Source organism: Pyrus communis, chromosome 13, assembly GCF_041283825.1.
Source record: "Pyrus communis isolate YQ-2024b chromosome 13, ASM4128382v1, whole genome shotgun sequence".
NCBI classification, from domain to species: domain Eukaryota; kingdom Viridiplantae; phylum Streptophyta; class Magnoliopsida; order Rosales; family Rosaceae; genus Pyrus; species Pyrus communis.
The window spans coordinates 27,089,572-27,112,432 of NC_142577.1; the positions used below are offsets into that span (position 1 = coordinate 27,089,572).

At 36.2% G+C, this 22,861-nt stretch overlaps 3 protein-coding genes and 1 long non-coding RNA gene across 6 annotated transcripts; 1 reads left to right on the forward strand and 3 right to left on the reverse strand.

Moving 5' to 3' along the window:
• Positions 1-960: 960 nt before the first annotated feature.
• On the reverse strand, positions 961-2,105 carry LOC148692029 (uncharacterized). Its single transcript, XR_015955218.1, has 2 exons — positions 1,871-2,105; positions 961-1,750 (listed from the first exon to the last, which is right to left on the reverse strand). It is a non-coding gene; the product is annotated as an uncharacterized LOC148692029 (long non-coding RNA).
• Positions 2,106-7,039: 4,934 nt separating this feature from the next.
• LOC137737309 (uncharacterized) lies at positions 7,040-10,165 on the reverse strand. Of its 2 annotated transcripts, none has more exons than XM_068476752.2 (8): positions 10,036-10,165; positions 9,609-9,899; positions 9,028-9,099; positions 8,393-8,457; positions 8,051-8,204; positions 7,851-7,943; positions 7,653-7,742; positions 7,040-7,434 (listed from the first exon to the last, which is right to left on the reverse strand). In XM_068476752.2, exons 2-8 carry the CDS (start codon positions 9,873-9,875, stop codon positions 7,300-7,302), a joined length of 876 nt encoding a protein of 291 aa, XP_068332853.1. In that variant the 5' UTR covers positions 9,876-9,899; positions 10,036-10,165; the 3' UTR covers positions 7,040-7,299. The 2 variants fall into 2 exon arrangements, with proteins under 2 accessions (XP_068332853.1, XP_088539605.1); XM_088683479.1 differs by having other exon boundaries at positions 7,851-7,964.
• A 1,916-nt stretch (positions 10,166-12,081) lies between these two features.
• On the reverse strand, positions 12,082-16,221 carry LOC137736911 (putative apyrase 6). 2 transcript variants are annotated; one of them, XM_068476228.2, is made up of 9 exons: positions 15,090-16,060; positions 14,737-14,849; positions 14,207-14,314; positions 14,032-14,086; positions 13,416-13,607; positions 13,224-13,321; positions 12,845-13,041; positions 12,639-12,723; positions 12,082-12,544 (listed from the first exon to the last, which is right to left on the reverse strand). In XM_068476228.2, the coding sequence occupies exons 1-9, from the start codon at positions 15,703-15,705 to the stop codon at positions 12,509-12,511; spliced, it is 1,500 nt and encodes a 499-aa protein (XP_068332329.2). In that variant the 5' UTR covers positions 15,706-16,060; the 3' UTR covers positions 12,082-12,508. The 2 variants fall into 2 exon arrangements, with proteins under 2 accessions (XP_068332329.2, XP_068332328.2); XM_068476227.2 differs by having other exon boundaries at positions 12,082-12,723; positions 15,090-16,221.
• A 3,590-nt stretch (positions 16,222-19,811) lies between these two features.
• LOC137738388 (amino acid transporter AVT1I-like) lies at positions 19,812-21,540 on the forward strand. Its single transcript, XM_068478022.2, has 3 exons — positions 19,812-19,976; positions 20,121-20,728; positions 20,987-21,540. Exons 1-3 carry the CDS (start codon positions 19,859-19,861, stop codon positions 21,500-21,502), a joined length of 1,242 nt encoding a protein of 413 aa, XP_068334123.1. The 5' UTR covers positions 19,812-19,858; the 3' UTR covers positions 21,503-21,540.
• Positions 21,541-22,861: the final 1,321 nt, after the last annotated feature.

Here is a 22,861-nt window from a genome sequence, read left to right on the forward strand (position 1 = left end):
AAAAAAAAAAAAAAAACCAAGTGAACAATTGAAAACATGCAGTTCCTCTTTGAATCAAGAACTAGTTGGTCTTCCTTTATAAAAATACTGAAACCCTAATAAATAAGAGTGACATAATTTCACTGCGCAGTTATTAGATAAACAATACATTATGTTGTGGAAAACCGATTATTTGGATTGGTTCGATTAATAGTTTTAAGTTGATATTCTGCCTAATTCAAGTCCTCGAGTTAACATATTTTCAAGTGTGATGTTCTGCATAGTCCCCGTCTCATTAGGAAGGCCTCTCACCGATGTCGAAATACTTGCACCATGCAGTAGATCTCCCTTAGTTGACTCCACAATACGGAGAGGAAAACCTTACGGACGTAATGCTCGTAAGGGTTCATGTCATCTGTTGGCATCTTATCTCGCGCTTCAAATTCATGAGGAGGGAGACAAATTTTCTGGTAGGGTTCTCAACCGTTGTAAAAGGGTTTACAAGAGTGATGTTGATAGGTTGGTTTGCTAGATCTATTGCAGTTGGCGCTGCTTGTATGCAAAGAGTTTCCTTTACCGGTTTTATTGGCGATTTTATGGGTAAAGTCTCTCATGTGGCGGGTTATGAAGTGACTGAACTTCTAGTTGCCGGGATTGAAGTTTGTTTGGCTTTGTAGCGCTATTTGTGTTCTTGTGCTTGTCACACTAAAGGATCCGCCAATATGGTGGCTATTAGATTGGCCAAACTGGCTTTGTTTTTTTTGTTTTGGAGTTATTTCTATTTGAGGATCCGTCAGATTTAATTCAGGTTGCCTTCTTTGTAATTTGTACATTTTCTTAAAACGCTAATAAAATTGTTGTCGTTTTGCCTCAAAAGCAAAATGTGGGAATCGGAACACAGGACGTAAACTCTACAATGAACCGTCCAACACTTGAATTCCCAATAATTAATTATGTTCCTACGCTTCTAAACCCAATATGTTCCATTTCATAAAGTCCATGTTCTTACTCACTCTGGATGTCAACTTACTGCATTGTAAACCCATTCTTGCTGACAAATAAATCTATGTTCTAAACCCATTGTAACATTCTAGTAAGAGAGCTGTGTGATTACAAAAGAATTTCACTATAATATGCAAGAAAACTCAAACACTGATGCAAACGAAATAGAACATTGTTCTTCAGAAAAAAAATATAAAAGTAGAAAAAATTTGAACACCTATATTCTTTCATTCATTTTGGAGGCGCCGCCGTCATATCTAATGTCTCTCATTCATTTATGATCTTGGCTCAAAATATAGAGATGGCGTTGCCTCCACAGTCGTTGAAACCCTTCAGTGATTTCCTCTGTTACTTCACTATACACGTCTCTATTAGAAAAACACCAAAAGCAAGACAGGAAAAAAGACCAACCAACATATGAAAGTTGCTCTTGAATTTTGAAACTTTGAAGCAATTCACCGCCCTCTGTTTTTTGCTGCATTGTTTGAAATCAAATCAACTTTGTGTGTAAAAATGTCAGCTTTGCTCCTTTAAGCCTTATTGTGGATAGGATCCGATCCTCGTCGCACTCTTCTTTTGCTCGACTGATTCAGATCAAAGTCGTTCTTTTTGTTTGTTGAATTCTTCTTCTCAGTGTTCATTGCCTCCACTGTGACAGCCTTGAGACTGCGCTGATTCTGCGGCAAAATCCCTTGATGATATTGGTCTCGGTTCTGTCTGAGGGCAACACCTATACTAGTGAGGGCACAGACTTCATCTGGTTGAACTACTAAGAACCCAATACAGATAAGAAGAAGAATAAACACACTGTGATTACTGCAAATCATAGTTTGATTTCGACAAAAAAACAGATTAACAAGAAGAGAAGTAGTAGGAGATAACAAGATACCTTCCTGTAGATGCAAGAAGGGTATTTATGTGTGCTGGTTTTTGGAAGGGGAGGATTTAAAGTGTAAAGCGATGGATGGAGGGACCCAAGACACCAACAAGGAATTTTAGATTCACCCAAATCATAAGTCTGCAATCTAAGCAAATTAAGGCTGTTATATTGAAGAATCTGACATGGATGAATAAAGGGTATTTGAACAATACCCTTGAGAAGCCAAGTATCTTTTTTCAATTGTTCCCTCCCCTACATCTCTTATCATTTGCCCTGCTTTTGTCTACTCAGAATATAAAGGCCAAATCCAGTCTACTGGTCTCTCTTTGCCACATCACTATACTGTGCTTTTGTAATTTCGATGTATACTTATTTAATCAAGTTATGCTATTTTGGTATACAAAATTAACCATATTGTTAACACAGTTTACAATACATGTCTGTCACACATACAATAATAGAGTTCGCTACGATTAGAGAGTGTGTCAGCAATGTGATTAGTTTTGTGTATGTAAATTGTAACTAAACGAGTGTATCTCCAAAATAATCTCGGATTTCATTCGTGTTTGTTGTCCCTTTTTGGCCTGACACTCGTTAGATTTTGATGGTTAACTCATTAATCTGAGATGTGCATTGGGACAAAAGGGGTTTAAGCTTCTTAACCTGAGGTGTGCACTGGGGGTTTTATGGTAAAATACATTTCCTTTCCCACTAAGAAAAGGATGTTTTTGTTTTTCTAATAGGAATATATGACCGAGCAGACACCACTGTAAACCTAACAGATACTACAGTCGCAAGCAGAAGCAAGCCATGCATTGCATGTAAAGAAACAAACACTTGCTTTATGCCGTTCTAAATTTCTAAGATCTCCCCTCTCCCTTCAAACTTAAGAATTCCAAGCTCTCTTCCCGATGCAACAAAAACAACACTGGTACACTCGGGTTCTGGTGCTAAATGTGTTTTCTTTATGCTTTACTTTGCTCAAAAACTCCTGCTCTTCAATTTTCTTAGTAAAAAGACTCATTTCAGTTGTGTAATTTAGACCACTTTTTCTTTATATCCAATGAGATTTAATCAACTCTTGAATATTATATAATTAACATAAGTTTTACATGCAACTTGGAACATTCGAAAGCATAAATTCTTGTGCTTTATCCAATGTGGTGGGCGACATGTTGCCTTAAGATAAATGGCGACTGGTCAAATAAAATCTGGGCTCGAATGTTTTTTGTTAATGTGCTGATTCTCTGCTTTTTTATCCACCAATGAAAGTGAAAAGAGAGCTAACTGAATTGTAGCTTTCTGGTCGATTTTTTTTTCTCCACAAGGTTTTTAAAATCTCCTTTGGTGGGTTTCCTATCACCAACCATGCATATATAAATAGTATATACAATGATTTATCCAATTCGAACACCAATATCATATTTTAGGTACTTCGCATTTAATGTAGAAAATTAAGCGAGATTAACTACTAATGCAAGTAAAATTAGAACTCAATATCACTCAATTCCCAAAGAGAGACTATCAGTACGTTTAGAAACTTTGTACTTTAGGTTAGTCTTGATGTTGCTTGAAAATTGATTTTTTTTTTTTTTGTGATACTACACCATTTATATTTTAAAGGCACGCATGACGTCCAAAATTTTTGAAATGTATATTTATCAAGAAATGCTAAGAATAATTGCTTACGTGCGAGTAGATGGTAGATGGGAACCTCACAATTCCTTAGATAAAACCTAATCCCAAAACAGAATCGGGTCTACGTAGAAAACTTATTGCAAACCCTAAGTTGGCTCCAAACGCTTTTGCCAAATTAGGAAATAGGTAAATAGTGTGAGTGGGATCTTTTGATTCTTTGGATTGCTGTACGGCTACGTACCACATTGCTAAGGTAAAACTAGATCAGTTAATTAATTATGAAAAACATTATATTTTCTTACTAAGCTGGTGGATCCCATCCCTAAGAATCATGTTAACAGTAATTATTAAAAGCAAAAACTAAAAACTAAATTAAGATTAAAGATTATAGAGGTAATATATTTCGTATCGGACGGCTTTAGTAGATTCTCGAGGTTGGTCTTAAAGTTATGGCTTTATAAACATGTTTAAAACTGGAGAGGGGGACCCATGAAAGTTTAAACCTCCCTACCAATCATAACGGTCTCGATGCAATGACAGCATTGATAAGCCACCAAAGCAATGAGTGCCAAAGCAAGTTAAAGAAGATAAAGCAAAGGATATATCCCATTTTGTTCCCCAATAATTTTCCATCTTCTTTCTCGTCTTTTGCCTTCTTTATTTCCTTTGCCCCCTTCAAATTTCATGTGTTTGATTTGATATCTTCATTTTCCTTGTTTTTTATTGTGGTAGTGTTGAAGCTAAGTATGTGTGACTCAAATTAAGGGAGCTTCTATTCGGATCGTCATATCTCCACACTATAGTACGAGCAATATCGAAGCGTTGTTGTATATGAGAACGCAAATAGGAGATTAAGTTTTTCGTTTTTTTTTTTTAATGTATATGAGTTCAGTGTCATTTGGGGAAAAAGTTAAAACTAAGATTCGTCTTTGGTCTAGATCACAACGTGGCATAAGAGAGTGTTTCCTTTTATCTACCAACTAAAAATCGTATTCTTCATCTTGTATATGACTCACGACATTGTTTACTTACTTGGAATGAGGGAAGTCGTGAATCATGAAAATGAAAGAATAAATGAGTATGAGATCAATTACTTTCTAGCTAATATGATTCTTGATTTCTAAATATTAGATTACGAATTCTAATGTGAAAGCCCATACGTTTTTATTTATAAATGTACTAGTAAACGGATGAGAAATCGAAAATTCAAAGAACTTCTATATGACAAGTTATCAATGGCCCAAATTTGTGACAAGTCGTTCAGTTAGGGAGCTTAAATTTCTTGATAAACCCATATTTAGGATAATTAAGACAGCTTAATAGCAAAAAACAAAGTTGGGAGCTACAAAGAGAATGTCCCAAAAATATATGCCAAAGAGGGATGCTTGCTTTGTGTACTTTACGATCATTCTTCCTGGATCACGATTCACAATCATACCAAACAGTGTGAGAGAGAATATATGTAGTCTTATATGCTTTGGTTTCCTTCAACAGAGATCGCAGTAAAACACAAGACCACGTTGAACATGATTCACAAAAGCTCCAAGCCTACCATCCATCCATCACTTTGTAATTGGGACCACTTCGAAATCTAGGAATTTACATAATCAACTTAGTTATATGTTCGTCAAAATGAAAAGAAAAACTTAGATTTAATGTGCTGAAGTAAGAAGCGGGTCTCAGACTAACAAATCTCGTCTTTGTTGAAGGCAAAAGATGGGCTAGTCATGAAGATGTTCGTAAGTAATTGATCTACTTTTAATTTGGACAAATTTGAAAATTAACATCTATTTCTAGCATCCACACACACATATATACTGTATTTGTTTAGTTATCTATCTAATCGAATCCGAAACACCGAACAAGACTATTTATATACGCCCCAACTTGACAATAAAACAAAGAAAACAAATGGATTTGAAATTTTTTTCGCGTATAGTTGTTTCAAATCTACCACATTTAGTTTTTTTTTCAATTACAAACGCAAATCTATTCTTTCAAATTCATTAGTCCATGTTTGGCTGAGGGACTTTAAAGTAGCAAACTTTAGACTCAATTGTTTAAAATGCACAACAAAAAGAGCAACGACCGATCAAGGACTACGAAGCCTAACAGACTAATGAATTTGAAAGAAAGAATTTCAAATGATGGTAAGAACATGTTCATTAATAGAGCTAAAACTTTATACGTGTTTTTATCGATAAGAACGCGTTCATTATTAGAGGTGAAAATTTACAAGTTTTCTTATCTGTAAAAACGTAAAAACACGTGTAAATTTTCTACTCAACCAGTGAACATGTTATTACCGGTAAGAACACGCTCATATATGACTAGCATCTTGTTTTTTACTAACTTCAAAAAGGGTTTTTGTCACAAATGGTCCCTGAAATTGATTCTCACCATCAAGATAGTCTCTGAAATTGAAAATCGATCAATGTAGTTCCTGAAAATAGTTGTTGCAAATCAATGTGGTCATTTAGTCACAGTTTTGTTAAAAATTATGTTAAGTGCTGATGTGATACATAAATAGGCCCCATAAGTCATTTTTAATTACAAATGGTGCTTGAAATTGACCCGCGAAATCAAAATGGTCCCTGAAATTGACCCGAGACATCAAAATGGTCTTTGAAATTGAAAATCAATCAATATAGTCCCGCAAGTAAGTGTCTCAAATAAATGTCGTCATTCCGTCAGAATTCTATCAAAAATTCTGTTATGTGCTGATGTGACACATAAATATGTCATACAAGTCTAATTAAAAAAAAAAAGACAAATAGGTTTAATAATTAATAAAAAGGTTGTCAACCCAAAAACCTAGTCCCACAATCACCTCCAATCTCAGTCTACATTCCTATACCTCCATCTATGGTAGCCTTCGCTGTCTATTCTCTAGAAAGGAAAAAAAAAATCTCAATACACCCATCTTTACACACTTGGACACCCTTCACTGAATTAGGCTTGGATTGAGATCACGTTTGGTGACGGTTTGGATTCGCGACAACTTTTGTGACATCACTGTTAATATTTAGGTGATCAACATCCTCACAACCTTAATCTTGAAGAGCTTGTTGGGCGCTCCCCTAGTAAGAATACGTCCATATATGACTAGCATCCTATTTTGTACTAATTTCTAAAAAAATAATTTTAGGCCCGGGGTTCATTTTTTCCTAGGCCTCTTTTATTTAAAATATTCCGAAATAGTAGGTAAAGTGTTAGAAAAATACATGTCATAACAAGCCTTGCTAGTTGTCGCCATAATGCAAGGCATGACATATGTTTGACACAATAACACTCCACTAGCATGTTGAGTGTGAGTTTATGTGGCGGTTATGAAGAAGCTTCATAAAGTTGACTCAAAATATATTGCATCTAATCATTTTCTAGTTTGTTTATCGAATTTTCATATTGCATTTCTAACAAATTTACCTCAAGGTTCTACAGAAGTTTTAAGTCCCTCGCCGCAATCTTTCTATGTAACATCCTTGAGCTGAGGAAATATATTCAAGTCGAACAACCAACTGCTTTGAGCTACCCAACAAGTTGGAGAAATTTTTTCTTTCTTTCTCAGGTTGGACGAAATTAATGTACATAAACATACATGAAATACAGGACAAACGAAGATGGAACGAACCAAGACCTGACTGACATAGCCTTTTCTCTTCTCCAATGTTTTACACTTTTTTTGTTTCCATCATATTTTTCGACAAACATAAACGTTTTCATTTATTGTTCACTACTTTCCGCTGAATCGCCCTCACCATGGCACCGGAAACTCTCTGGCATTTTGTTGGCTTCATAAATTAGGCAGTTTCTTGATGTGCAGTTTCTGGATGTGGAGTTCCACTGGGTCCTGGTGCTACCGCAAATTGTAAACCCCTATGTTGCCCGGATTGAAGAACAAAAGCAACTTGGGCTGCTGCCATTGCTGCGGCCTCCTGTTTTTCCATATTACGATGAGAACAATAATGAGCGACAAAAATAAGCACAAATTCTATGTATCATGTTACAGTTTCCAAATCTAAGATTATATCTTTACGACATAACTATGGAATATACCAAGTGATTATTATGTAGCTACATCAGTCCAACATGGTAAGAGCAGAGCCGGAAAAAAAATAAAATAAAACCCAACAGTGGATAAGATAATTCTGACCTGTCTTTGCTGTCGACGCTGCAAGATACTGATGGCCCAAGCCATAATATAGCAGGGCAGTAGAAAGCCAGCTGCTCTAAGCAAGAAAAGCTGCAAAGCGCGACCAGTTTATCAGCCTCAATGAACCGCAAATCACATTCTTTCAACAATGTAGCACCAGCAGGCACGTTGTAGAAATGCAAATTCAAATCCACTTACAGAGAAAATGGCAGATGTGTCACTGTCATCCCCAGAGTCGGAGTCAGAAACTGAGGCCCTCAATGCATGCCGCAAGATTAGAAGGGCCATTAACTGCAAAATAAAAAACCAAAGCTGATTTACATCATACATGAGGATAAGCATATGAGAAAAAAATTTTGAATGTTTTCCCGGTAAGTTTTGAAAATTAATCGGCTTACAATTAAGGCAGCTGAACGAAAGAATGGAGCTCCACTACTACTTGAAGAATAATCATCATATTCAGTATCCATAAACTGACGTTCTGCCTCTGCAATTGACAAAATGCGTGGATCATCCAAACTCAAGGGAGTGCCAGAAAGTGTCCAGCCACCGCTGCAAGAAACACCCATAGCCAAAGATAAGTAAGGTAACTATAAGTCTATAAGGAATCTAGATTGCCATTTATACAGTTCTATTCATAAACATGACAGAAGTATTACGTAGCTAAGTTACCAAGATAATCAAGATAAATCAGACACTTGGGTAAAACATGAACACATGTATAAGAAAATTTGACTCACCCAATTTCAATAGTAGTTTCATCAGATGGTGGACGAGGAGGTGCAGTGTAGCCAGGTTGGTAAGGCTGTACATAATGCAAAAGACCACGTATTAGAACGGAATGAAATTTCATATGGCTTGGAAGGATTTCAAATTTTTCAAAATAAATAAGATGGACGAATAACAATTTCAAACAACTTCTCCATCTAACTTAATAAAAAACAGAACATGACCTACTTTTCCAAATTCTGAAGAAAATGTAAGCTATCTATATAGCGTTAAAGGGATACAGGAAAAGCATAATGCGTATGAGAGATCTAAAAGTTATATGTACACAAATGACTTCTATTCACCCGCTCAAATTTAATTTTCTTAGGTAAACATGGCCCCATTGGATCACATCATTTAGGAAAAGGTCAAGGGCGATCCACCCCTTACCATGTCACCACATAAATTCAACTGTCATCCACTCACTACTAGTTTTTAATTCCTCATGACGCACAGCCGGCCAAGGATTCTAACAGGAAATTAGGAGTACATTTTTCAACAAATGAAAATTCCAGTAACCAAGGCAGTCGGAAAATCAAACGTAAACGCTTATGTGCAACATAAGATTAGCACCAATAATAGATGCAGAAAAATTCAAGAAGCATACCTGATGACAAATTTCACAAGTTATATCCCCTTTCTCATTGCACCAATACTGAACACATTTTCTATGAGCATACTGAAAAACAAATTAGAAAAACAGTAAGAAATCCATTGGAGACCCATATGATAAACAGATGTAAAACAAATTTCACCACGCACAATGCGATCAGACAAACACGAAAAACAAAGATAAGAAGACATGAATAGATGATTACTAAGCAATGCTTTACAAATTCAACATTTTGGAATGCAACAATTCTGTTAATTACAAATTTACAATATTGATGAAAGAACTGCAAACAAGGAGGGACAAGACCGGTTCTTTGAATACGAAATGTGAGACGGCATGTCCTAATGACTTAATGGATTCCACAAATTCAAATAACTAGCTAGGAAATTCTCCCATCCATGTCGATATGCTCATACCTTCATTTGGGGACATTTCATTATACTCTCTCTGTCCCGAAAACTACACAGTAATTTACAAAATCGAAAACATGCCCTACAACCACCCAAATGAATTCAAATCCGTACCATTTTCAACAAAAAATTCCAGAATTTCGTACAAAGACGGCAAATTTATACCTTGAGGCTGCCACAACAGGCGCAAGGAGATTCCAAATTGCTAACGCTATCCTCATCCTGGCAAATGCGGCACTCCGCCGTCTGAATCAGCGGTTCCTCCTCATCCGCCTCCTCCGATGACGAACTCGAAGAAGGCCCGGCGGCATCCAGTTCTGGCTCCGGTCCAGCCGGCTCAGGCACAGAACCAGCCTCAGCAGGCTCGGAAGGCGGCTGCGCTGCCATTGGCCGAAGGAGGCGGTCAACGTACAACACGAGGTGGTCACTCATTGCCGATTGCACAGAAAAACGGACCTAATCGAATTGAGCCAACACAAATTACCAACCAAACGAGACGAATTTGGGGTCAAATAAAAGCCCTAGAAAACCCGGGATCGCGCTGGAATGACACAGCGGATCGGAGGTTTCCGATTTGGGAGAAAAATCTTACCTCCGAGTAGGAGAGGAAAATCGAAAGCGCGTTAAGATAATCGAGGAAGAGAGAGAGAGAGAGAGAGAGGGAGAGTGAATTTCGTGAATTTCGTGAATTTTCTAATTGGAGTCGTCCGTTGGATGTTAATTTGGATTTGCCCAAAATAGCCAAATGGCTACATATAGTGCTGGCTGTCTTGTCCCCGACTTCACCGAACGACTAGAAGGGGTATTTTCGTCCTACTGGTTTTTTGTAGCCGCGTAAAACGACCGGTTCCGCTCTGCACGACCGAAATTGATGTAAAACGACACTGATTTGGACAAATGAAGTTGCTTTATCAATTACCACCGTCGTCATCGGACTCGTCATCATCACCGAATTTGGCAAATATGGGAATGTGTTGGGAAATTTACAAAAACTAATACATTGTAAAACACACTATAGATTTAAAAATAGAAACTTTAACGAAAAACTATTGGTATTATTTATTTTAATGAAAAATCACATTTTACAATAAGAAATCAATTATGATATTATTCACTTTACCTTTATTTTGTTCTTATCGTTTTCAAGTCATTTTTATTAATTTTTCTTTAAAAAATATTATGTTCCAGCTCCTAAGAAATGCTTCTCGAACTTTATGATAAAAATATGGTTTTAACTTAAAATACTTTTGAATTTTTTCACGAAATAGCCAAAATCACTTTTGATTGTCAATGCGCGTTTTAGCCCATCTGCAAACAATCTCAAACATACCATTGGAATGAGGTAAAAAGCCTAAAGGGGTCTTTCACATGCCCCTAATTTGGTTACTTTTTATAAAATTTTGCGGGTGTCATTAGGTTGGGAAATTAATAGTTCAATCCAACTTTTGAGCCGACTCTCAAGCCTACGTAGCTCCAAACCTTCTATAGAAAATTGCCACCCCTGAAGGGTTTCAAAATCATGCGTTTTTGTTTTCTAAACTATGAGGTATTCCACATTCTGAAGAGTAGGACGAATTTTCAGTAGAGCGTATAAGGGCCAAAGACATTTCAACTCATTTCTAGTCACAGTTCAATGACACACTTTTTCTCAGAGCTTTCAATCAATAAATTATCTGTATCTTTTACAGCTTCGTGCATCGAATCCAAGACCAAAGAGCAAACCTGACTTATAATTCTATCGCATTTCCACTAGACCACTTCCGTGGTTCAAAATCACGGTCTTAAATTTTGCAAACTTTGCTTTAAATTGTTCAATTGGAGGTGTAATGTACTAGTGAAGCTACGCTTTAATCAATTATTTCAACACACTTTGGGCAGTGTACTCAATTATTTCAACAAGGCAGTATAATTTGGGTCAGATTTAATTAATTAGGTAGGAATAGGATAACGCAGCACACAGATTCAAATTGGTAAAAGACCATTAATTTCCCTACAAAAAGTTAATTAAATTATTAATTTCTTCTGCATGTTCTTTTTGTCACACTCATACAGCTCAGAAGATACTCGTTCAAACAAAAATGGTGGGATTGGAGGCTTGGAGCCCAAGAGCAACGGCAAAGAGACCAAGACCCTTTCGACTGGGAGAGAACATCGAACCAAACTACAAGTCCACGACGTCGTTTTAAAAGCAATTGGAACAACATAACCACGGGCATACTCCGATTACTTGCATTGCCCGGATGGGAACAGAAAGAACCAGACCTTCAGGGACGCAACCCTTATGTTTACCAACTAGCTTATGATCTAGTGATGCTTCTCCTTAAGGGCCGGACATTTAACATGGTCATGCTCTACCTGGTTTCTTAGTTTTCGAGTGAAAATGAGAAAGTTCATTTCCCCAAAATTTGAAATTCTGAAAAACCATAGCCTCGGTCTTCAGATGGATCTAATGACATCAACAACTACAATTTCCAGTGAACATATACGTTCCAAGAGGCCTTCACTCGATACAAACAGTCGAGAGAGCCGGTAATTCTTTCGTTAATCCAAACGAGAGAATTGAATAACACGAAGCACATGAAAAGTAGAAACCCTGATGCAATGAAATAAGCTCACGCTTCAGTAACAAGAATAACAATTGTGACGAACAAATCAAGTGCATTACCGCATTATCATACAACGATACAGCTTTCTACATCTCTCTCCAATACCAGCATGCCCCTGTTCTTTTATCCTAACCTTCATATGATATAACAAATAGGAGGTACTGGGATTCCTCCGAATACAAAATGGGGATCTAAGCGTAGCTATGGCGCAAATATGTTACCTCTAAATTCTGTGCAGATAGATACCCGCACTGTACAATCTCATTTCTGGTTGGTAACCTCGAGAGGGTGGCCTTGGGCAAGAAGCCGAGGCTGCTCAAGTGAATTGGGTTTAGCATATCGCACCACTCTTTCAATCCGAATCTACATGGCGAGTGTGCATTCCTCTACAAGGTGCTATCAATCATCTACTAACACGAGTCACTATATACCGCCCTTTCTCCAGATCGTAAATTGTCTTCAGCTGTGGCTTCCTCCACTTTGACAGTGACCACACTGTAAACATTAATATTGAAAAGATAAAAATTACTGATAGCAATGTGGGAGATCCATCATCAATTATGGCGGTAAGCCAATCAGAGTGCCCTACGTCCAAATCAGATGTACTTTGCAAGATGAAAGCTCCCAGTGCCCAATCGAGTGGAATACTTCCCACCTGATTTGCAAACCCGATCCTGGTAATTAAAAAAAATAGTGACAAACAATAAGATACAGATTCGCATTCGTGTGCTCAAGTTCAAATGTATAAGTATGTCATCATCTTAATATACAATTCTGAAGTAAAATGAGTAATACCTTTCATCATCCAAAGCAATTCCAAGACTATCATGAAGTAGGGCTACCGCATATGCGGAAGAGAAGCAATAGTGCAGCAAAGCTTCTTCATCAACTGTCGGGTATCTCTTCTTTATCTTTGACCAATCTTCTCCACAAAATTGTTGTCCAGCCATCATCAAATTTGAAAGAAATCCATTTGGGGACAAACCAAAGAACTAAGCAAGTATTGACAAAAAAGAAAAAGGAGTGTAAGCAACACTGTTAACTGCAATGAAGAATAATATCTTTTTTTCAAATCTGAAAGGGTATAATTCTTACTTGCTTAACATTAAAAATGATAGTAAAAGCAGTAATAAGAAGAACCTGATGAAAAATAAAGTACTGAGAAGAAAAAAACCTTAGATGTATAGAAAAAGTTTTCTGTAGCCAAAAACTTTCCCCGAAGCTTAGGAATGAAGGTTGATCCTATATCGCAATGTTGATACACGCATTTCTCTGATCCCAAGTAAAGACATAATGAGTGTTAAAAGAAGGTAACGTGTCACGCAAATGTAATAACACACTAAAGATTGAAGAAGAGTATCTAAACCTTTTCCCTTCTGCAGCATAATTTTTGCAGCAGATCTGCACTCAGAGAAGTTACCCCTTGATTGTAGAGCAGATAAATGTCTATTCTTCCCAACCGAAGAACGTGGAGGAAGCTCCAAAGACTGCATCTTATATGAGTAGCCTTTAGGAGTGCAAGGATCTATTGACATTCTTTCCTGAAGTGACTTACCAGCTGCATTAATGAGAAAAGCATGAAGAAACTCAGAAGAAGAAAAAAAATCATATTCTAAGTGTGAAACTTTAAGAAGTATGGCTAACATGCATTTGATCAAATAAAGGAATCAAAATAACTGTGCAAAAGGGAGAGTAAGAACCGCATAAATATGCTCCATGCTAGCAAACAGTCTAATATTCTGTTTTAAGAATATATGAACTGTCAATTGTAGCATTCAATGCAAACGAATGTGAACCAGCACAAATCCATTGCATTCAAATATAGACAGATCCTATCAGGACAGACAACGACACTCTATGTATCTAAGGAGGTATCAGTTCAAAGGTGCCACACAACAATATATTGGAATTCAGTAAGTCAAATAACTTGAGGTTCAAAGCATTCATATAATCAGGGCAGAAAGAAAAGCTTGTATCTTGACCTGAGTCGAAGTCTCCTGAAACAATAGCCTCTTTCAATGAATCATATGCAACATTCTGCAAAACCAAATTACTTTTTAAACTTCAAACCATAAAGTAACACCTTTAGGAAAATTAAAGTTCAAGCTTCAATTTGATTGGCAACTTTAAATAGAGTTAATAGAACTAAATGAATACCTGGCCAAAATGAAGAAAGCTGTGACTGTAGAGATTGTAAGTGACATTTCCAAATTTAATTGCACGAGAGAACTCGGGAGGCACCGACTCACTTGAAACAAAAGTCACCTAAAATAAAATTGCACCGAACATTCTCAGACAACCAAAAAATAAGAACCTCATATTCCCAATCGCATGAACCATGCATAACTCTTTCCAACTCTTTTCTCTGATATTTTGTTAGTAAATTAGAAAAAACACTTCAAGAGTATAATTGGAGGAAGAAAAAAAAAAAACCAACTCAGCTAGCCATTTGCCATGTTCTAACTAATTCTTAGTTGTGAAATTCCTTTGTTGTCAGTCACCCATTCAAAGTCAGCGGGGTTTCCTTCCAAAACATTGGATTTGAAGTGTTTCTCTCTAAAGTGCAATGTTATCAAGGACTATTAAGTGAAAAGGCCTAACTTTTTAGTGCTTGTGCATGAAGAGATATCTAATCATATTTCCGAAAAGAACACAAATTCCCGAGTAGCAGATAGAAGTAACCTAACCTGAGCAGAAGCTCCACCAAGTTCAATAATCCCAGTTGTTTGCGCAGGATCGCCACCAAGAGTACCAAGAGCGTGGTTTGCAACAACCCAAGCATATAATCCTTCATCAGATCCTAAATCAACTAGAACTTTCAGCAATAACGATTCGAAGACTAATTCCGAAAAATAAAAAACTACAAACTTGAAGTTAACATACAATTTACAATGACCATTATGGCAAATAATCTTTCCTAGCATCCGATATCGGCTTGTTTTGCACAATGCCACTAAATTTAGCTTCAAAGCTTATTCATTTCACTTCAATTGTATTGCAATTAATACCAAAATCACCATAAATTCACAATTAACAGTACCTGTAATGACGGAAGCCCACTCGTCACGAAACTTAAACCCCGAACTGCGAAGCACCTTCCTACAAGAATTCAGAATCCGATTCTGAACACCCAAGTCAAGCAATCGAAGCCCCGCCGTAGCCATAAGCCTAATCTCCGTCTCCGCCCAGTGCTCCTTCGGAACCCTCCCCTTCCCAAACTCCACAAGCTCCCGCAGCGACCCACCTGCCGATTCCGGATCCCCTGCATAAGCCGAGAGCCCCGGATTGACCCGCATCGACGCCAACCCGTCCTTTCCAAAATCAAAGACGGCACTGTTACCGCCGTCAACTCCGTACCCGAATACGTGGATCCGGCTTCCCGTACTCCCGCCGTCGATGACAATCCCGTACCGTTTCGTACCAAAATTTCTCGAATTTCGCGCGGAAACGAGAAAGTAGCATGCTGTGAGAGCGAGTGCGATGGCGACTGAGGCGATGATTAAGAGGCTCGATCTGGGGTTGTGCTTGGAGCTCCGGGAGAAGAGATTGGATCGGGTGATGGGTCGGATTTGGAGCTTAACCGGATCCATATTGCTGTCGTCGTCGTCGTCGGCAGGCTTCGAATTGACCCCTTTACGGGTATTCAATCGTCGCATGAAAAGGCACCGAGAATCATAGGAATTTTCGCAGGTAATTTGACAAAAACAATGATGTCGTAGTGACGGTTTCCAATCGAAACGCAATGAACAATTAAATTCAAATGTGTAAAAAAATGAAAAATGAGGGGCTCGTGGTTGATCGGAGACGGAGAGGGCGGTGATCAAACTGTCGCCCTCTCGATCCCTGTGTGCGTCGCAGGTGTTGGTATCTGGGAAAAACGAACGACCTCTTGGTTTTCCCTCTTCCTATAGAGGCAGGTTCCGACTCCTCCTCGCTCCCTCCTTAGGACCTTAGCTATCCTCCGACCGTTCCCGGTTCGGTTCACTTGTCTAATTGTGACTCATTCTTTACGGTTTGTCGCGCTGGACCGTTTCTCATTTTGTTTTGAGATTGTTTATTGGTATACCATCGAACAACCGAAAACCGAAAAAAAAAAAATGGAACAAACGAATTAAACCGAAGAACAACCGTACCAAAATATTTAAAAAAAACATATTTTGCACTCTAGCCTCGACATGTACGTGCATTCTTTTCTTTGAATTACTAAATATCGTACTTTATCAAAAAAAATATTTTTCCCCAAAAAAATCTTCTAGCGTTTAAAAGTTATCAAAATATTTTCACCAAAAAATCTTTCAAACGCTTTTAATATTTTAAATATCAGTATCAGTTGAAATATTCATATGCAAATCGGTAGAAATATCAATGGATATATCGAATCGATATTAGTCTTTTTCAACGAAAATGATGGAAATTTAAAATGAAACTTTAGAGGTCAAACATTGGTTTGGACAAAGAAATATACGAGTTTCTTTAGTATTTAACAAATGTGTCAAAAATATCTACAATATCTGTTGATTTTAGCCTAAATTTAAGAGTTTATGTGTTATGAGGTGAAGTTTAGACTTCAATCCTTATTTTCATATATTTTTCTATTTTTTTTTATATTTCTACAAAAATATTTATTGTATAAACTTTAAACGTTGGATATATCAATAAGGGAAAATATGGGCTTCCTCTTTTTCTTGTATTTTCTTTTTTCAAGAGGGTTGCAGTCTAGTCTCTCCTTTTTTTTTCTTGTATTTTCTTTTTCAAGAGGGATAAGGTGTATGTCCTTCCCTCTTTTCTTGTATTTTGTTTTTCTTGCTTTATAAAGAATAAGGTTTTTCTTTCCTCTAAGTGTGACTTTTTTTTTAATATCAATTCTTTCGTACCGTCGAGATTTTCAAAAAACAAAAAAAAATAGGGGTTCAAGGATGGTGAGCTGAATCCTACAAGAGCGAAGCCCATTAGTGAGCCCATAGTTTGGCTAGAATATATCACAGTGTGGCCTAGCAATGTATTGGGCCATACCATCAAGACCAATAAGATCCCAGCATCGGGCTATCAGAACCCGCCTACCCAATTTCCCCCGTCTACACAACTTATTCTTATTGCCTCGTTTATGTACATGAAACATGTTACACGGTGAATTATTCTTCGTATTATAATATGAATAAAAATTAAATACACATGTTATAAGTTAAGTGAATCTTAATATCACATGAACAGTATTTTGACTACACTCTGAAAAACTTCTTGCAAAGAAACCAGATATGAATATAACTAGGTCAAACATAATACAAATATATCCCTTCTCATCCCACCATTTTGATGGGAATTAAAATGAATATGCTTCAATTTGGACACAATTTTTTATTTCTCCTTTCAAACATGCCTAGACCTGAATATTTAATCATATGATGTATTTGCTTTTTGTCACGTTGCTTTCAAATTCTTTACAAAAGGTTGGAAAATAATATAATGTATATTCCATGCAATTTCTTTTGACCTACAAAGTAGAATCATTGAACCATGTCCACAATTTCCCCAAGCAATCAGTTAGGTTAGGTAGTCTTTAAGCATGCCTAAACAATATGTGATGTGTGCCCTTTTTTTGGGTAACCCAAAGGAAGAAGTTAGCTTCTTCAGATCGATGATGTTTCCATTTTTAGAATATTTTCATGATTCGTAACAATTCGTTACGAAACTTAGAGATGGTGATGGATTATGATCATATATAAAAGAATCATGCTTCGCTGTTAAAAAAAGAGCAGCAAGTGATGATGAAACCTAATCACAAATAAACAAGTGTCTAATTATAGTTCTAATTTTAATTATTCAAACACGTATCCATTTATGATTGGTTTTGTCAGCAACACTTCCTGCTCTCCTTTTAGTAGCGAAACATGATTCTATATTAATGGTGATGGATTACGATCATAGCTCTAAAGTCTTCCTTACAATTATACAAGCAAGCATATACATGGGATGGAAGCACCTTTATCGTTGTTCATGCGGTCATATTTCCACTCTCTTCATACATAATGCTAGGCAAATGATCACAATACTACTAGGCATCGATCGATCATGGGAAAAATAAAAGAATAACGTCTTGACTCTTTGAAACGACACATTTAAATGAGTTGTTCACTTGTCTATCAGAAAACTAAAACTTATGCGGCTCTAATATTGGACTAATTTTTAGAGGCAGGTGTAACTACATTAGTTAGAGCAAATATGCTTTTTTTGTATACCCGACTTCAACTCTCCTTCTCAAAACTTAGATCACTTGTATCAAAACTCTCCATACGTTTTTTTTTTCCAATGATTTCAGTATAAATATACAAATTCGACCCCTTTTTGGTTGAAAGTATGTGAGTTTTTTACATTTAAAATTAGAGAGGCTCAAATCTTTAGTTAAGGTAAATAATCACTTAAATGAGTCATTTCAGATATACGTCCCGATCATGCATCAATAGGTACCAATATTGTAAATTGGTTTCTTTCTCTAGTGCAAGACCTGTGTGCCCAATAGCATCCACTTACTAACACCGAAAGAAAAGAAAAAAAAAAAAGCAACCCAATCTTATGAAAGGAAATTAATTTGCATGTAGTTCAATATCCTAGTGATAGGGTGTTAAGTTTTTACTCATATGTCACAGTTCGAAACTCTCTCTCCTAAATCATTTCAATAGTTTCGAACCCTCTTCATTCTCCCTAATAATGGTAAAATTAAAAAAAATAAAATAAAACCCTAATTATCTAATTGCCATTGTTATGGTTGTCTTCTACAAAAAACATACGTTTTTCTTTGCGCTTTAAAATTTACTCAAAACATGTACACTAATCATGTTTATAATATTCTTTTGTGTTATACAATTTTAATTATCTTTAAACATAAGTGTTGAAAAGCACATGGTAAGGTTTATGTCCCTCCCGACTAGATATAACTTCTTTTTTTTTCCATATCAATAAATTTCCCTCAAATTGTCGAGATTCCAAAAAAAAAAAAAAAAAAAACAAGACATGGTTTCCAATTTGATTGTGATGTAAGATAAGACCATGAACGTGGAAAGTGCTTTTCGGGCTATTTTAAGTGTGCAATTTTCATGTGTTTATTCGTAATTATTTTAGAATGAGAACTTATTGGATATTGACCAAAATAGTGATGATATTCAAAATATTAGTTATCATAAGATAAAATACACAATTATAATTTGAAAATGGTTATTAGCATTCTAGAAATTCTATTTACAATATAACATTCTAAAAAGTCTGGTCGACATTTGCACTTCTCCGACTATAACAAAAGAGGAGTGTCAAATAAGTTTTATATTCGCGTGTCAATCACTGTTCTGAACAGTTATTAATGATATCACAAATAATGCATGACAATAAGAGCATACGTCTCCTCTGAGATTGGATCCTAATGGAAAGTAAACTTAATTTCTTCTAAAGCAAAGTTCGTGACATGTAAGTGGGTTTCCTTTTGAAAGCCTATAGACGTGTAATTTTCCACGAATTAAATTCCACAGATTGTACAAGCTGCCTAATGCTCTCTTTAATTAAATATTGGTGTTTTTTTTTTTTTTTTTTTGGTTGAAAACTGAAATATTGGTGTTTGGTTGTGTGGCTATCTACTCATCCTCACCATCCATTTCCCTTTTCTTTCTTTTTTCTTTTTTTTTTCCAGGAACAAATGATTTTGTTATTGGAATTCAATCGTTTCTGGCAACGCTAGCTTTGGTAACCTTTTTGCATTATATAACTGGATAGCCCCTTCTTCCTCAGTGGAACCAAAGTTTTTTTAGTGGGCAGCACAAAAAAATGGACAGTCTTAAAGCAGAGAAAATTGAGAGCCAAAGCTTACCCTCACAGGAACCAACCAAAGGTGGAGGCACCACATTTTTCAGAACATGCTTTAATGGTCTCAACACGTTATCAGGTAAATTTGTCTCTTTTTTCTCCTTGTCACACCATATTTTTAACTTTCTTAATTACGACAAATGTAAGTTAGGTCAGTTGACTAAATTAGCGTGTCTGACCCCTTCACACAAAACATTCTTAATTACCTTGTTTAATTTTTCAGGAGTTGGGATTCTATCGATTCCATTTGCACTTTCTGAAGGAGGGTGGCTGAGCTTAATCCTTCTTTTCCAGTTGGCACTTCTTTGTTGGTATACTGGGTTGCTTCTGCAACGTTGCATGGACGGGAATCCGGGGATCAAGAGTTATCCCGACATTGGAGAAGCTGCTTATGGACAGAAAGGAAGAGTCGCCATCTCCATTTTTATGTACCTTGAGCTGTATTTGGTAGCTGTTGAGTTTCTAATATTAGAAGGTGACAACTTAAACCAGTTGTTCCCAAGCATGGGTTTTAACATGGCAGGCCTCAAAGTCGGAGGCAAACAATGCTTTGTTTTGCTCACTGCCCTTGTAATTCTGCCAACGACATGGCTGAAGAGTCTGGGATTGTTGGCGTATGTTTCCGCCGGAGGAGTTTTCGCTTCTCTTTTTTTGGTTGCCTGCGTATTTTGGATTGGTGCGGTTGATGGTGTAGGGTTTCATGAAGGAGATGTTCTTCTGAATTTCAGAGGATTGCCTACTGCTGTGAGCTTGTATCTGTTCTGCTATTGTGGCCATGCAGTTTTTCCCACATTGTGCAATTCCATGAAGGACAGAAGCAAATTCTCCAAGGTCAGTATTTTCAAAGCGAGGTTAAATAATTCATGGAACATGCGCAGATAGAATGATTGCAAATTTTTAATAAAAAACAGAACTAGAGGAACACTTAAGAGGACCATAAAGAGGCATTAAATCGTGATTCACATATCACTTATTGTCGGTTTAGTCTCCTTCAACTTGATTTTTGATTAAATTTTTTTAAACCGATTCTATTTGTTCCTGAAATCTTTTGCAGTGATCTGACCATGTCCATTTTCCCCATCATTGCAGGTATTACTTATCTGCTTCGTTGCAAGCACCATCACCTACGGATCAATGGCGGTTTTAGGTTACTTGATGTTCGGACAAAACTTGAAGTCTCAAGTCACATTAAATCTTCCGGTACGAAAAATTAGTTCAAGGATTGCAATTTACATTACTATAATTAATCCCCTCACAAAGTATGCAATTATAATTACTCCGATTGCTGCTGCTATTGAGGATACACGCCCTTTTCGCAACAGTCGTCGCACTGTTAGCATCTTCGTGCGAACCTTAATTGTAATTAGCACCATAATTGTGGCATTAGCCATTCCGTTTTTCAGCTACTTAATGGCTTTAGTCGGCGCATCTCTGAGCGTGACGGTCTCAGTCTTGCTGCCGTGCTTGTTCTACCTCAAGATTAAAGTCGCTGCTCGGAGATTCGGGTTCGAGTTGGTGGTAATTGTTGCGATTATGGTAATAGGGTCTTTTGTTGGCGTAGTGGGTATGTACACTTCTGTGAAACAAATTGTAAGACAATTCTGAAATCGTAATGGAGCATTTTAATTAGTAACTCTGATAAATTTTTTGCACGAAGTAGAATTTCAGCACATGACTCATTTCCCATTTCTGCAATTATGCAAAATCACTTTCTGTTTTTTTTTTTATTTAGTGGGGTGCTTTTAGATTTTAGGGCTTCAATAAGATTGTTTTTAAATTTTATCCTGAATGGTTTTCCAAGTCTAATATAACTCCCTATTTTTAAAACTTACCAGATTTAAGTAATTATAGCACATTTATTATTTATAAACTTTCCATTCGAAATTCTTTACCCATCTATAATTATTTTTTTTATTTTGTGCTCTAATCATATCAATAGATAAAAATTTATTCAAAATTCAAATTCTCATTATTAAAAAAATTCAACAACAAAACAAAATCAATTTATACATAACATTCGGTATCTTATTTTATTCATAAGTACGAAAGTATCGGCACATAAGTTTCGATACATAACTTTAGGTACTTTATATTACTCATAGGTACAAAAGTCTCGGTAAGAATATATCGGTACGTAATATATATGGAGAAATTCACGCACAATAAAAAATATATGAACTTTCTTATTATGAGAACTTAATAATAACTATCAATGATAAATAACATTTTTATTATTTATGGGAATCTATATATAACCTACAAACAAAAAACTCAATAATTATTACAACCTATTTAATATTAAAAAGTTACAACTAAATGCTAAGGATTAGAATTTTTTCAAAAAGTAATTTTAGACAATCATTAGAATAAAATTTTTCCTTTTTTTTGTTCAGTATGGAAGCATTTTTTACGATGAATTTGTTGGAAAATTAGTTATTATTATTATTATTATTATTATTTTAGATTTTTTTTGTGAGCCAAGGATTATGATTATTCATCCGTTATATTTAAGGTTTATTTTCGTTTTCTCTTATAAATAGGAATCTTATAAGTCCGATGCACTGTAGACTTATGAATTATGTAGCATTCTTAACAAATCTTGTTGTGTTTCTTCGATTTCAATATTCTTTAATTTTATAATTCTTTTATTCAATCATGGTACGGATACTTTAATTTTCAACAGAACTGTCGGTTATGGCGTTTATGTCCATACTGCTTCCGGATCATGGCTTTCAACTTTCCGTAGTGGAGAGGATGTGTGTCCAATAGCATCCACGAAACAAAAAAAACAAGAAATTCATAGAAAAAGGAGCAAACTTAATCCGGTTTTTAATCAGCCAACAAAGTGCACTGCTTTCCTAAGAGCAAGTCGACTCTTAAAAAATACGTTAGCATTCAGTCTATTTAATCTACTCAGTGTACAGTGATAGACCTTATGAATAATTTAATTGGCCAAATACATTT

Excerpts from the sequence above, each read along its gene's own strand:
- LOC137737309 (XM_088683479.1), bottom strand. The coding sequence starts at position 9,875 with ATGAGTGACCACCTCGTGTTGTACGTTGACCGCCTCCTTCGGCCAATG. Across the intron at positions 9,100-9,608 it reads CCTGTTGTGGCAGCCTCAAG|TATGCTCATAGAAAATGTGT; the intron begins GTATAAATTTGC and ends TTTGTTTTTCAG. Across the intron at positions 7,435-7,652 it reads AGCGTCGACAGCAAAGACAG|GAGGCCGCAGCAATGGCAGC; the intron begins GTCAGAATTATC and ends ATGGAAAAACAG.
- LOC137736911 (XM_068476227.2), bottom strand. The coding sequence starts at position 15,705 with ATGCGACGATTGAATACCCGTAAAGGGGTCAATTCGAAGCCTGCCGAC. Across the intron at positions 14,850-15,089 it reads GTGGGCTTCCGTCATTACAG|GATCTGATGAAGGATTATAT; the intron begins GTACTGTTAATT and ends TAGTTGATTTAG. Across the intron at positions 14,087-14,206 it reads GCTTTCTTCATTTTGGCCAG|AATGTTGCATATGATTCATT; the intron begins GTATTCATTTAG and ends TTGGTTTTGCAG.
- LOC137738388 (XM_068478022.2), top strand. The coding sequence starts at position 19,859 with ATGGACAGTCTTAAAGCAGAGAAAATTGAGAGCCAAAGCTTACCCTCA. Across the intron at positions 19,977-20,120 it reads TGGTCTCAACACGTTATCAG|GAGTTGGGATTCTATCGATT; the intron begins GTAAATTTGTCT and ends TTAATTTTTCAG. Across the intron at positions 20,729-20,986 it reads ACAGAAGCAAATTCTCCAAG|GTATTACTTATCTGCTTCGT; the intron begins GTCAGTATTTTC and ends CCATCATTGCAG.